This window comes from Lontra canadensis, unplaced genomic scaffold, assembly GCF_010015895.1.
Source record: "Lontra canadensis isolate GAN:19392208 unplaced genomic scaffold, GSC_riverotter_1.0 scaffold89, whole genome shotgun sequence".
In the NCBI taxonomy this organism is placed as follows: Eukaryota; Metazoa; Chordata; class Mammalia; order Carnivora; family Mustelidae; genus Lontra; species Lontra canadensis.
In genome coordinates, this window is record NW_022631083.1 from 3459734 (window position 1) to 3474865 (window position 15132).

General features: G+C 35.3%; 1 protein-coding gene across 6 annotated transcripts in view; it reads right to left on the bottom strand.

Annotated features, from left to right (window-relative positions):
* Positions 1 to 15132, bottom strand: part of TJP1 (tight junction protein 1) — a 245234-nt gene that overhangs the window by 76261 nt on the left and 153841 nt on the right. For all 6 annotated transcript variants that reach the window (XM_032835977.1, XM_032835975.1, XM_032835974.1 and 3 more), the window contains one exon: positions 5224 to 5280. In XM_032835977.1, coding sequence (XP_032691868.1) covers positions 5224 to 5280 — 57 coding nt within the window. The remainder of the gene's footprint in view (positions 1 to 5223; positions 5281 to 15132) is intronic.

A 15132-nucleotide genomic window follows, 5' to 3' on the forward strand; every position in this document is an offset into this window, starting at 1 on the left:
AGCATGATGCAGGGCTGGATCCTGAGATCCAGGAGCACCCTGAGATCATGACCTGAGCCCAAGGCAGAGGCTTATTAACTCACCGAGGGACCCAGGCACCTGATCAGTAAGACTGTTAAACCTCTAGCTAGACTGACCAAGAAATAAAAGACACAAATTACCAATATCAGAAATGACAAAAGGGACATTATTACAGATCCTACAACATAAGAAAAAAGGACTAACCATCTTATGTACATAAATTTGACAACTTAGATGAAAGGGACAAATATTTTGAAACATACAAATTACCAAAGCTACCAAAACCAAACCCCAAAAAACAAAAAGGAAAAAAAACTCACAAATATATAAAGTGAATAGTCCTATATAAAATTAAAGAAACTGAATTTGTTGTTAAAAGCTTTCCCATTAAAAAAAAACCCTTAGGACCAGATGGTTACATTAGTAAATTCCACCAAACATTTAAGTAAGAAATAACATCAACTCTATAGGAACTCTACCAGAGAACACAACAAGAAGATATACTTCCCAACTGCTTTTGAGGCTAGTAGCCTTCCCTGATAACAAAACCAAATGAAAATGATACAAGAGAAAAGTCCTAACCGAATTTCTCAGGAACAAAGAAACAAGTATCTTCAGAAATATTAGCAAATTAACCTAGCAATATATAAAATGCACAATGTGTCACAACAAAATAGAATTTATCTTAGGAATGTAAAGCTGTTCAATATTCAAAAATCAAGAAACTACACCAACAAATAAATGTAAAAACTCATATAATAACCTCAAAAACTATTTGCAGAAAAAAAAGTATTGGCAAAATTAAACATACATTCATGATTTTTCTTTTAAGTCTCTTAGAGCAAACTAAATATGAATGGTAAATTCCTCAACACAGTAAATGGCAAAACAGAAATACAAGGGAACTTCCTTAACCTGATAAAGTGATAACAGGCATATATAATAAACCAATAGCTAACATCATACTTAAAAGCCAAAGACAGAATGCTTTCATCTAAAATTAGGAAAATGGAAGGTTGCTAGGTGGCTCAACAGGTTAAGTGTCAAACTCCTGATTTCAGCTAAAATCATAATCTCAGCGTTGTGAGATCCAGCCCCAAGTGGGGGTCCATGCTGGGTGTGGCGCTTGCTTGGGATTCTCTCTCCCCTTCTGCCTTCTCATGCACTATCTCACAAATAAATAAATAAATAAAAATAAAATGGGAGTAAGGAAAGGATGTTTGCTCACCATCCCTATTTAATAGCATAACTGGTGCAATAAGGCAAGAAAAGGAAATAAACTGTGTATACATCAAAAACAAGAAATAAAACTGCCTCTATTCACAAATATCATGACTACCTACATATAAGTTCATTATTTTAAAATACCGTATTCCTACATATGAATGAGCAATCAAAAACTGAAATTTTAAAAATCATTTAAAATAGTACCAGGAAACATTAAATGTACTTAACTAAAAATCTAGCAAAATGTGTGTACGATCTGCATACTGAACACTACAAAACGGTAATAAGAAAATAACAGAATGAAAGATACACCAAGCTCAAGTTTTGAAAGACTCAATACTACTGACAATTCTCCCTGAATCAGTCTGTAGATTAATGCAATCCCAACAAAATCTCAGATTTTATTTGACAAACTTACTCGAAAATTTATGTAGAAACAAAAGAGAACTAATAGTTGAAACAATTAAAAAAAAAAATTTGGAGGGCTCACATTACCTGATTTCTATACCTAAAATAAAGCTATAGTAACAAAGGCAGAAGTAACTGGTGGAAGGGATAGACACATAATCACTAAAACAAACTAGGGGAAGAACTTTTTTTTTTTTTTTTTTACGATTTTATTTATTTATTTGACAGAAAGAGAGACAGCAGGAGAGGAAACACAAGCAGGGGAAGCAGGAGAGGGAGAAGCAGGCTTCCTATCCCTGCCAAGCAGGAAGCTCCATGCGGGGCTTGATCCCAGGACCCTGGTATCATGAGCTGAGCCAAAGGGAGACACTTAACAACTGAGCCACCCAGGCGCCCCAGGGGAAGACCTATTTTTGACCAAAGTAGAAAGCATTTAATGGAGAAAGAATAATCTTTTCACAAATGGTTGCTCAAAATTTTGTGGACATCCATATTAAAACAAACAAACAAAACCCCCCCCACAAAAAACCTCTGCCCACATCTCTTAACATAAACATAATTTAACTCAAAACATCCAGGAAAAAAAAAACAAAAACAAAAACTGAGGCCCTGGGCTTAGCAAAAACATCTCAAAAGCATGATTGATAAAAGGAAAAATGAACAAACTGGACTTTATCAAAATTTGAAACTTATGTTCTGCAAAAACACTGTTAAGAGAAGGAAAAAAGTCAAGCTGCAGACTGGGGAAAATATTTGCAAAACAATACCTGATAAAGAATTTGTATCTAGAATATATAATTCTCAAAACACAGTAACAACTACTGTGCACCAAGGGACACAATCCAAAGAGAAAAAAGGCAATCCACGAAATGACAAAAAATATTTACAAGCCATATATCTGCAAAGGGGTTAATATTCAGAACATATAAAGAATTCCTACAACTCAACAACTAAAAACAACCCAATTAAAAGTGGGCAAAAGATTTAAATACATTTTACCAAAGAAGATCTGTGGATGAGAGGCACACAGATACTGAAAATCATTAGTCTTTAGAGAACTGCAAAGCAAAACCACAATGACACACTACACACCTCTAAGAATGGCTAAAATTATGGGTAAAAAAAACCTTGATAATTTCAACTGTGATAAAGATACAAAAGCAACAAAACTCTTATATACTGTTAGTGGAGATATAAAATGGTATGGACAGTTTGGCGGTTTCCTATAAAGTTAAACATTCACTCACCATAAGACCCAGACCAAGTCCATTCCTAAGTATTTACCCAGGAGAAATGAAAAGTATGTTTATACAAAAAACCATACACTAGGGGCGCCTGGGTGGCTCAGTGGGTTAAAGCCTCTGCCTTCAGCTCGGGTCATGATCTCAGGGTCCTGGGATCAAGCCCTGTATCGGGCTCTCTGCTCGGCGGGGAGCCTGCTTCCCCCTCTCTCTCTGCCTGCCTCTCTGCCTACTTGTGATCTCTCTCTCTCTGTCAGATAAATAAATAATATAAAAAAGTCTTAAAAAAAAACAAAAAACCATACACTAGAACAGAAATATTTATAATCACTATAAACTGCAAACAACCCAAACTATTCTACATTCATAAGGTGCCATGATACTCAAACAGTAAGAAGGAACTAAAAATAACAACAGAGAAACTATTGATACAAGCAACTTTATGGAGAAATCTCAAATGCATTAGGCTGAGAGTGTACGAAACCAGTCTCAAAGGCTATGTATTGTGGATACATACATATATGAGTTCCCCTACATGGCTGTGTGAAAGATAATGTATAGAACAGAAAACACACCAGTGGCTGCCAAGTGCTAGAGTGAGGGAACAAGGCTGACTACAAACGGTACAAGAGAAAGTTTCAGGTGATGGGACAGTTCTATACTGTCTGGCTGGTGGTTACATGACTATATGGATCTGTCAAACTCAGAACTGTATACTAAGGATTTTACTATATGCAAATTATACCGGTAAAAGCAATAAAGGTATTAAGAAAATAAATTTAATGTGGTAAAATACACAACACCAAGTTATATTACAACCAATTAAACAATTATAAGGTGTGAAGTTATTTTACAACATGTTTAAACTGATTTAAATATTCTACTATCTATTAGCACATTTCAGAGTTGGGCCATATTTTAGCCTTAAAAATTAAAAGTTAGGGTCATTATTACTTAACAGTTTCTTTTAACCACTTAGGGATACATAAAGAAAAAGTCAACTATATCTTATTTGAAATCACTGGGTTTTTTTGTTCTTTTTTTTTAAGACTTTATTTACTTGAGAGAGAGTAAGGCATATAGCATAAGCTGGGGGGGTGGGGTGTGCCAGGGGTGGAGAGGCAGAGGGAGGAACAGACTCCCCACTGAGCAGGCAGCCCTACTCAGGGCTCAATCCCAGGACCCTGGAATCCTGTTTTTTAATAACTAATTTACCCATTATCTATTATATACAGATTCAAACATTCACAAGATAATCATGAGTGGAGTTCAGGAACATAATTTACCTGCATCTTGCCACTTTCCTAGTAATGGACACAGCTGGTAAAAACAGTACTGTGAAGTCCTTAAATATTCTGTAATCTCAGGGTGCCTGGGTAGCTCAGTTCATTAAAGCAACCAATTCCTGATTCAGCTCAGAATCATGATCTCAGAATCATGGGATGGAGGCCCATGTCAGGCTCTGTGCTGAGCATGGAGCGCTGAAGATTCTCTCTCTCCTTTTCCCTCCCCAACTCCCATTCATGCACGAACCCGCATGCGCTCTTCTCTCTCAAAAAACAAACAAAAAAATTCTCTAATCTCCTTCTATTCATTCCTTTTTTTTTTCTTCCTTCTATTCATTCTTTAAGAGGAAGAGCAATCAGAAGAGTTAGCTCTCTTCAAAGACAGAAATGGGGAGAGTTATGGGGGCGGTTACTTCACAGGTGCCATTAGCCCATTTTAAACCTGTGAAAACCCAGGCTTTGTTGGTGGGTTAGATCACTTGCCCATTCCTAAAGGAAAAGAGGAAGCACTAGGATTCAAATTCAGGACAGTCTCACTTCAGACAGAGCTCTTACTCTTACCTAGCTTACTATGTGCTCTCTGTCCATCTGCAATTGCTTAAGCAACAGCTTGAGCCTACATGTTTCAAATCAAGAATATCTTTTAAGATTTTACTGCTCACACAACCTGGTTTGATTTTAAACCCCAAGCCTAAAATACATGCACATATACTCAGAAAGGTTGAAGCAGTTTATAATTCGTAACAACATACAACATCTTTTATCTGATGGTTCAAATTTTTTAAAATCACTTAATATCATACTCAGGAATAAAAAAAGCAAATACACAAATAACCACCAAAAGGATATATGAAAAAGTAATCATGTTCACTTTTAACCTTAATAAAGAATTTATTGCAACTCTAAATTTTAAACAAAGGAATATAGAAAAGTTTTTCCCCTTTCTTCCAGCTTCCTGACATCTGGCTTTCCTCTATTGTTTTCCAAAGCTGCCAGTATCCTGAGTTATACACAGATTATTTACTGCAACAGAAACTTACCCTGTGAAGCGTCACTGTGTGTTGTTCCCATATAGCTGTTTCCTCCATTGCTGTGTTCTGATAAAGGAAAAGAAAAACAAATCATTTATTTTTTAAGAAAATGTCTTTAATAAAGTGACAACATCCAGCAATCTGCACAGTGAAATACCACAATACATATATTAATATTGGATATTCTGAAAGTTCAATAATGATGGAAGGTTTTTTGTTTGCTTTTGTTTTTGTTGTAAGAGACAGGAAACTACACAGGAACTTCCTTTGTTTTTAACTTAATTTGGACAGATGCTGCTCTATATTCATTTCATGCCAGCTGAAATCAGTATCCAAGGTAATTCTGTAACTTTATACTTAACATCAGATAGAAAAGAATTAAAGTTGGAATAGCACTACTTTAAAATATCTGATGACACACAAAACATTTTAAAAAGCATTCCTTACACTGCACAAAGGAAGGAAAAGTCAAATACCTCTGAACTCAGTAATTATAAATATACATGTTACAGGAAACGAGATAAGACCATTAAATAGGTTTGGACATTGCTTGTTTTAAAATCACACAGTTAAGCACTACTGTTCCACCTAGTTTCAGTTTTGCTACAGAATTACCTTCTCAAGCTTTGCCTATAACCTAAGGAAAAAAAGGTTTGTTCTAGTATATGTATCACGTACACACATGCATGCACATACAGGCAAAACAAAAAAAGCAAAACAAATAACTACAAAATACCCCATGAGTAACCATAAAATTATAGGAACACCAGGTGCAACTCAGGAACTACTCAAACCAGAATATAGTTCAGGTTCACCTCCTGTTAAGAACCTCTTTCTTGAGAGGAAATAAGTTACTACCCAAGGCATTAGCACTAAAGAATTAAAAAAAAAATTCTTAGAAACTGGGCTAATTGTTCTTAAAGGCTTAAGTAATTGAGTCTCATTTCATGGAACTAGGGTACTAAAAATATACTGTATTTACAAACAAGAAAGATTAAAAAAAAAAAAAAAAGGCCTTTCCAGGATTAACAAAAGGCAGGGTGGAAAAGGAAAATGCTGAGCAGGACATTCTCTGAACATCACAGGCTACCCACTGTTACAAACGCTGATTTCACAAGTGAGATCTGTTTTTTATTTCACTGCTGTCATTAGCATTGTGAGAATATGTCCATCAAGGTGCCATGGAACCATTTCTCCCTTCCCACAGCATCTTTAATCGAAGATTAATGCCACTTTAGAAAATGAATCCCTATAAAGAAAGCCTGCTTCCCTAAATTCAAAGCAACTAAATTAACTTTCCTGCCAGAGGAATAAGAGAGCGAGAGAAAGGATCTCTCTGTTCACTCCCATAGATAAGAACTACCAACCTTACCAGAGTTTTGTTTCAATCTTCCAATCAAATGCAGCAAAATCTCCCATTAATGAGACCTCTACTAGAAACAAAGCTATTCTTTTTTTTTTTCTCCACAAAAATTGACCAGGATTTAATGTATTAAAAAAAATTCCTCCATCAATGTGAAGCGATATGAGTAATTCTGCTAAACATCAAGAGTCCTACTAAAATATACATGATAAAAATATCTGCAATAATTGCCAGTTTGTCCAATCTTAGCCGACTTATTAAAAATGAGAACTGCTTGCATAGCTCTAAGCTCATCTTTTCTTGATCCACTTTAACCAGTGGCATTGCTTCATTGCCTTTTTAATGTCTTCCTTATCAGTGCAAAGGAAAGTGATTTGACAACAGGCAAATAAGTACCTTGAAAGCACCCTCTTTGGTATGAAGCAGTTTATCATCCTCCATATGATTTTAAGGACCACAGTTTTCCATTTTGTAAATGAATACTAATCAAATGAGGAAATTAATTTAATGTTAAGGAGGGAAAAGCAGGTTATGAAACTGCTTATACACTGTTACCCTAATTATGTTTAAACACGAGTAGTAAAAGGAAGGCTGCAAGGACACAAAATGTTAAAAATGATCATCTTCAAAGGGAAGGGATTATGAGTAACATTTTTTCATGAGGTATTTTATCTTTTTTGCTTTCCTCTCTTCACTCCTTATCAGAATATTTTATTTTAAACCACATTCACCAAATCCCCTTTGAAACTTCAAATATATATTATTAACTGTTTTAGGAAACCAAATAGTATTTAAGATTTTTTTTTATTGTTAATTATACGAAGTATTTATTCTACTGCTGGTAAGGGATCTAATACATTAAGGTCTTAATGTACAAGCTTCAAGAAAAGTGCAATAAGAGAAATTTATTGTTTGGGTAAGGGAAAAACAAAAAATACTAAAACAATTGTTCTCAGCATTCCAATCAAAATGGACACGTCTCTTCGATGAAGGAATTAGAAAAGTACACATCTCAACTACCTCAAAGGCTTCCCAAGAAAGGGTAATGTAATAGCTCATAGCTCACTTCTCTTTTAAAGTCAAACATAGCCTTATTAGCTTTTTATCACAAGAGAAACCTTATGTCATACAGGAAGGTAACAGAGAATGAAACATTAAAAAAGGAGTTAGGCTCTTGACCAGCACATTAATCCAATTGAATCCATAATATTATACCTTGCCAATCCTATCACTTAAACTATAAACAACAACAACAACAACAACAACAAAATGTCATCCCAGTTTAAATCATGAAGCAGGTCCTCCTTCTCTACTCTCTAGCCTTTGGTTTCCTTCAGTGGTAGAAGCAGCAAAATTCTATCCATAGCTGTCTGTATAATAACGATGCAGACCTTATGAGGAGTTCTGAATGAACAGAGAAGTGAAGAGATGAACAAACAGATTTGTGATAATGCAAAGACAGTAAAATATAATGGTAGACTCTTACTTGTCAATATTCAAGTATCCACTGTAAAATTCTTTCAACTCTGCTTTGTTCAAAAATGATCATCTTCTCTCTCAAATAAAATCTTTTAAAAAAAGAAAATGGCCATAATAAAATGGGGGTGGGGGGGATTTACAATAAATCACTCAGAAACTGAAGGCTAAAACTGATATAAAACAATAAAACAGTTTTTATACTAATAAATCAAACACTATTTTCATAAGAACTGCAGAAAGAAAAAAATGTTCATTAATGACTGAGAACTTTGATACTTCAGAAAAGGGGGAACAGAGGATCTCCTTTTGCAAGAATACCTATGAATACCTTACATTTTCACTGTGATCCCTTTTGTAGTGTTTTATCAAGTTCATCTATCACCTATTCAAATAAATGATTGTTAAAACTTAACACCCTTATTTTAAACTTGCTTCTCATTTCTTATTAAAAAGAAAAACAGTGAATAACTGCATAACTTGGACAAGGATCTGGTAAATCTATAGTCTCATTCCCCCAGGAAAAAGTGTTACTCTTTTAAGCACGATTCCAGCACTATTATTCCCTAGTAACCTGGAATGATGCTGTTGAAAACAGAAAATGAACTAAACCAGAGATACTGAGATCGGAGTCCAAATCTTTCATAGATAGGTGACCTTCATTGTCCTTACCTGTAAAATTAAAGAACTGGATAAAATTATTTCAAGTAAAAGGTCTTTCTGGCTCCAAAATTCTATTAGAATGTAATTCTAGTTGCAGTCCAATTATAATTCCAATTTCAAAGAAGCTGCATATTCAATAATTAGTAAGGTATTACAGGCATCAAGAGTGATTACAATTCATGACTACTGGATTCTGAGTTCTACGTACATTTCTAAGTCAGCACCAACTGACTAGAATCACAATTTCTGAAGAAGCAAAAAGCTGCATTTCAGAATCTGCCAAGAGTTTGTTTGGTTTCTTTGTTCTAAGCTCCAGCTGGCAAAGACACTACTCAGATCACCAACTCTGAAGGGATTCCTGCCAAAACTTCAGATCCCAATTCTAGGCAGTTCTACTGTGCTTTAGGGCTGATTACAGATCAAATGGGGAAAAGGCAGGAGGACACAAGAACTGACAAAACAAGATGAACCTGTATCTGAAATAAAACCAAATCCAAAATAGAATAAAATAAGGTAACTGTTCTACAAATGAAGGAAAATCTTAGCTCCTAAACATTATCTAGATATAGACCAAGATTCATAGTTAAATTTTACCATCTTACGGGTGTTATTTTAAAAGCAACCCATTTATTTATTCACTCATTCATTCCACAAACATTTACCAGATATGCTAAGCATTGTGGAGGCCAAAAATAGATACCTCTTTCTCCCTAAAAGGCTCAAGGAGAAAGTTTATAACATTACATAAATGGTGTAGAAGAAAATGATTCTGCCTACTGAAGATCAGAGACAGAGTCCCAGAGAAAGCAATAGTCAAGTTTAAGCTTGGAGAATGACCAGTTAAAAGCACTGGAGAGAGATGTTTCAATGGAAACATCACATCAGCAAGGTTGTTGATGCTGCACATAAAGCTGCCTTTGAGATGGCTGAGCTGTACAATTTGTGGAAGAGGAAAGGGTAAAAAGAGAAGCTGCAAAACTGCCATTACAACAGGCCTTGTAATATAATGTTAAGGACTTGAAACTCAATGGGAAAACACGAAGGAATTTCAGGCAATCACATGACATAGCCTGACCTCATTCTGAAGGCTGTTCTGCAGAAGATGGATCTGAGGCAGACCTGTCGGAAAATTTAAGTGGAAAGAGGGTAAGTTAAAGATGGCAAAAGGTTTCTGAACGGGGCAGCTGAGTAAAAAGCAGGAAGAAAAGATTAAAATTCAGTTTTAGACATCCTCAATTGAAGGTGCCTATGGAACCATCCAAGGAGACACACAGGCAGTAGAGGGCTGGATATACAGGGCTGAAGATCAAGACTGAGATCTGAAGTAGATAAGGATCTAGAAGTAATCAATGAAGTAGTTTTGAACCCTCTCGAAAAGATCCAATTACCCAAGGGCTAAGATGAGCCTGTGGATTACAAGTATTTTAGGGGGAAAAAGGAAAAAAGGAAGAACCAAAGGAACCTGAAAAGGAACTAGTGAGGATACAAGAAAATCAATGAGCCTAATACAAAATACTGTTCAGAGATTACAACAAAATAAAGTATAAAAATGGAAGACATCACAAAAGGATAAAATTTCCAGGGGCACCTGGGTGGCTCAGTCCTTAAGTGTCTGCCTCTGGTTCAGGTCATAATCCCAGCATCCTGGGATCAAGCCCCATATCCAGCTCCCTATCCAGCGGGGAACCTGCTTCTCCCTCCCAAGCTCCCCCAGGCTTGTGTTCCTTCTCTTGCTATCTCTTAAATAAATAAAATCTTAAAAAAAAAGGAAAAAAATTTCCACATATTTTATAAATTGTTGGACCTTTAAGTATTAAATATATACCTAGACTGGCTTACTCAGTACTCTCTCTTAAATGAGGCAGCATGCTGAACACTCTTCGTAGCTTGTTGTCATCCACTAGGAAAATCAAGTGGTGCTCTCTCTCTGGGGTCCTTGTGTGAGCAGAACTACTACACTGAATAATTTCTGAGTTCTTCTGCTCTCCGGAGTGCTTTTGTTTTGTTTTGAGCGCTTTTCCACGCAAAATAAAATGCAATATTATCTACTGAGATCAGGTTGAGCCAAGAACTTAAAAGTACAACCTAAGTTTTAGTGAATAAAACAGATGACCCCTGCCCTCCTTGACCGTTCAAGTATTTAGTTTCAATTGTGATCACTGCTGTACAAATCAAGTACAAAGAAAAAGACTAGAGTACGCATTAAAAGGTAGGGAAAATACATATTTGGATTAACCTGAAGGGCTACCATCAAAATAGAGATGTCCAAGAGCTAATAAAAAAGATAAATCTAAAGTCAAATGAAGAGAGGTCTTCGGAAACACTCAGGGATTCAACAAACTTCTCAAATACAAGTTAAGAACTCATTAAGCTTAAGAATTCAAATAATGATCAAAATAAGAGTGTAGCAACTGCAGGATGACAGTCTCAACAGAAGGTAAGTAAATTTAGTACCTAACACCTCACTACAGTCAACATCAGTTAAATTTTCAACTACTTTATTCTGTCCACTCCTTGGTTGGCAATTTAGGAGACAAATGATGATAAATATGATTAGAAAACATTAAAATACAAATTTATAAATAAATCACTCTATTTGCCACTGCCCTTGGGTCAATGTCTTTGAAAGGATATCAGCTTAACTAAATTACCATTATACGTACATTAAACATTGAGAAATTCTTATCAGGGACAGTTATAGACACTATAGAAAACTTTTGAATGCTTTCCAGTTTTCAAAAGTAAAACTATAATTAGGTTGAATCTTTCTTTTCTTTCTTTCTTCTCTCTTTTCCTTTTTTAGGTTGACATTTTGTAATGGCTTGAAGATGGATAAAAGACTTTTCAAATTCCAGATAGAAAAGGAAAAGGGGTTGGGGTGGCAGGGATGACTGAGTATATCTTTTTATGTAGCTCCAGCTCTCAGAACCACAATATTGTTTCACCAGATACATATCCTTCTCATAAAAAAAGAAAAACAAACAAACAAACAAAAAAAACAAATAAAAAGTATAAACATTAAAATAAAAGTATGGGGGTGGGGAGAGTACTCAAAATGGAATACAAACAGTAACAAAGAACCTAACTCTATTACAAATGAATAAGGTAACCAGATGAAGGTGACAGGTAAAAAGAGAACTGTCACAAAAAAAAAAGTAACTAACTGTGGAAAACAGTATCCTGACTGAATGCTGGAAAGTCAAAGACAAAAAGAACACAAAGAAATTCTGTAGCTGAGTTAGGAAGTCTTTCTCTCCTGGAAGTATGGGTATAAGTTTGAAACTATTTTGTATATATACTAGAAGTGAACCAAGTAGTAAATACTCTATAAATAATGAACGCTGGGTTTCTACTGCTGAGAGAAAAAATTACAAGAAAAGGAGGAAGGCTAAAATGAACTCCATGAGACTGGAATCTGAGGTATTAGCATAAACCCATGGTTTTAGACATATATACAGATACATAAGTATGTAGCTATGCAGAGATTATTATATACATGTCTGTTCTCTAGCTCTGTCTGCTGAAAAAGCCTGAAAGAAAGCAGACCAAAACAAACAAACAAAAACAAAAACAAAAACAAACAAACCCCAACTACAACGAGCACAACTGTCATGAAGATCTCAATTTCTAAATACTATCCTCTAATAAAACCAACCAGGATTCCTTGGAGAAGTGGTTGGCTTCAAGGTGAAAATATGTAAGATAAACCAGGAATATCATGTGATACCAGAAATTAAGGGACTGCTCGGAAAAAAAAGGGATGTTTGTCCAAAGAACATAGCAACCGACCTGAAGGAGTTCTAATGGCCAACACAGGAATAACTTGAGCAGCAAATTAAATAATGATAGTATTAGATTTTAAACCACTGAATAAAATAGATATTCATGAGTCCATACCAATATAATCAAATAAATAAATGGGAAATGAACAGCACTCCTTTCTTTTCAATTAACAAATATGGAAAGAAAAAGGGAAATAAAATTATCATCAAGCAAACCCCATAAATGAGATAGGATGGCAGATGAGATGCACTATAGATGCTAAAACTAGTGGGTGAAGTTTGAGAACAGGATTAGCACATCCTCAAATTATCTCCTCCAAAATATTTATCAATTATAAAAACATAGTAACTTTACAGTGGAAAAATGCCACCTTAAACAAGTGATTAAGGTAAATACAAATAATACAAATCAACATCACGAACCCCTTGATATCAATCTGAATACAGTATGTAGCTTAATATTATTTTATCAATGTTAATTTATTATCCTTGGTAACTGTTCTGTGGTCATATAAAATGTTAAAGGGAATGTGATGAGAGATATAAGGAAACTAGTATTTTTAAAACTTTCCTCTAAGTTCAAAATAAAGAAGTTTTAAAAATCTTCTTGATTTTTAAATAAGATACATAAAAAACCAGGATAAATAACAAAGCACTCAATGGAAAATAGACCAAATATGCAGACATAACACATCACATTTCTTTAAAATCAGCCTTCTTACTTCACCTTAAACCCTAAAACTATTTCTTTTTTTAAAAGATTTATTTATTTAAGAGAGAGAGAGAGAGTCCGCATGTTGGGGGGGGGTGCAGGGAGGGCGCACATGCTGGGGAGGGCAGAGGAAGAAAATCTTTAAGTAGATTCCCCACTGAGCGCAGAGCCCCAAGCTGGGCTGGATCTTACCACCCATGAGATCATGACCTGAGATGAAACCAAGAGTTGGATGCTTTTAGGCACCCTCCTAAAACTATTTTAAATGAATCACAAAATGTCTAAGGCACAAAAGGTGACAAGCTATGTTTCAACTGGTAAGCCTCCCTGAGACACACTGTTCAGGAAGCTCCCTCCTGCTTCTAAGACCAGGCATCTTGAGGCTGAAAATCTTACCACAATTGATCAAGGTTCAATCAACGGCAAGGAAGTAAATATACCAGCTTTAATGCAAGCCATGTAGGTAAAACTTACGACTTTTCCCATATACAACAAAGAGCAACATCACTAATTTTCACGTAAAACTGGGTTTTTAATGTAATGCTAATTGCGGATACATAAAAGCTTAATAAACTTGATTGTTGTCAAAAAATAAAAAATAACCTGCTAATATCTATATATCCAACATAGTCTTCATATCCAGAACACACAGAGAATTGCTATCAATAAAGACAGCCTAATAGAACTGATGTGCTAAAGGCTCAAGGAAGAAACGTCACAAAAGAAGTTATCAAAATGGCCAATAAGCATGTAGGAAAAGTGCTATATTTCATTAATCAACAGAGGACTTCAAATTAAAAACACAATGAAATGCTACTAGACATTTACACATAAGCTAATATGAAAAAGAAAATATGAAGTGTTAGTGAACAATCTAATCAGAACTTACTACTAGTGTGAATGTAAACTGGTATAACTGCTTTGAAATCTGCCAATATGCACAACACTATGATCACGGAACAAAAATGTTTACATTCACTACAAGAATATTCACAAAGGCACTATTCTGAATAACCAAAAGCCAAAAACAACCTAAATGCCATTAGTAATAAAATAGAAAACCACTGCACTCAGTGCAATATTACAGAGCCACGAAATGAATAAAGTACAACAAGCAATACAGATGATTCTCACAATGTTGTTCAAGGAACAAAAGAAGCCAGACATTAAGAACACATACTGTATGTTTCCATATAAGAGTAATAACAGATTAAAAAAAAAAAAAAAAAAACCCACTACAAAAGAAAAACAAACCGGGGGGGGGGGGGGGGACTAGCCCTATCAGTTAAAGTTCTCTTAATTAAGACATACGATAAGGGTTCTATAAGAAGTGTGATACATGATTAGAGAAACAGATCAGTGGAACACAATGGAAAATCCAGAAACAGACCACCAAAATAAATGGCAAATTAGGATATGAGAAAGTTAACATCTCAGATTGCTGGTGTAAAGGATGTACTTGTTAATAAAATGGTGCTGGAACAACTAGTCAGTCATTTGGAAGAAACATAAAATTAGATCTATATTTCACCATGCACAAGAATGAACTCCAAAAGAATTATAGATCTAAATGTAAAAATAGTATTCTATATAAATACTAGAAGAAAACTCAAGTGAATTCCTCTTTGAAGTTTTGTTTTTTGTGTGTGTTTTTTTTGACAGAGAGAAAGAGAGAGCAGCAGCAGCAGTAGTAGCAGCACCAGCAGCTGAGGAAGAGCGAGAAACAGACTCCCCACCGAGCAGAGAGCCTGACGTGGGACGTGATTCCGGGACCCCGGGATCATGACCCGAGATGAAGGCAGATGCTTAACCAAATGAACCACCTGGGTGCCCCAAGTGAATTCCTCTTTAACAGTGATGTAGCGAAAAGCGTTCTAACCATAACTCAGTCCTTAGGAAGTAAAATAAATCTGGGTACACAA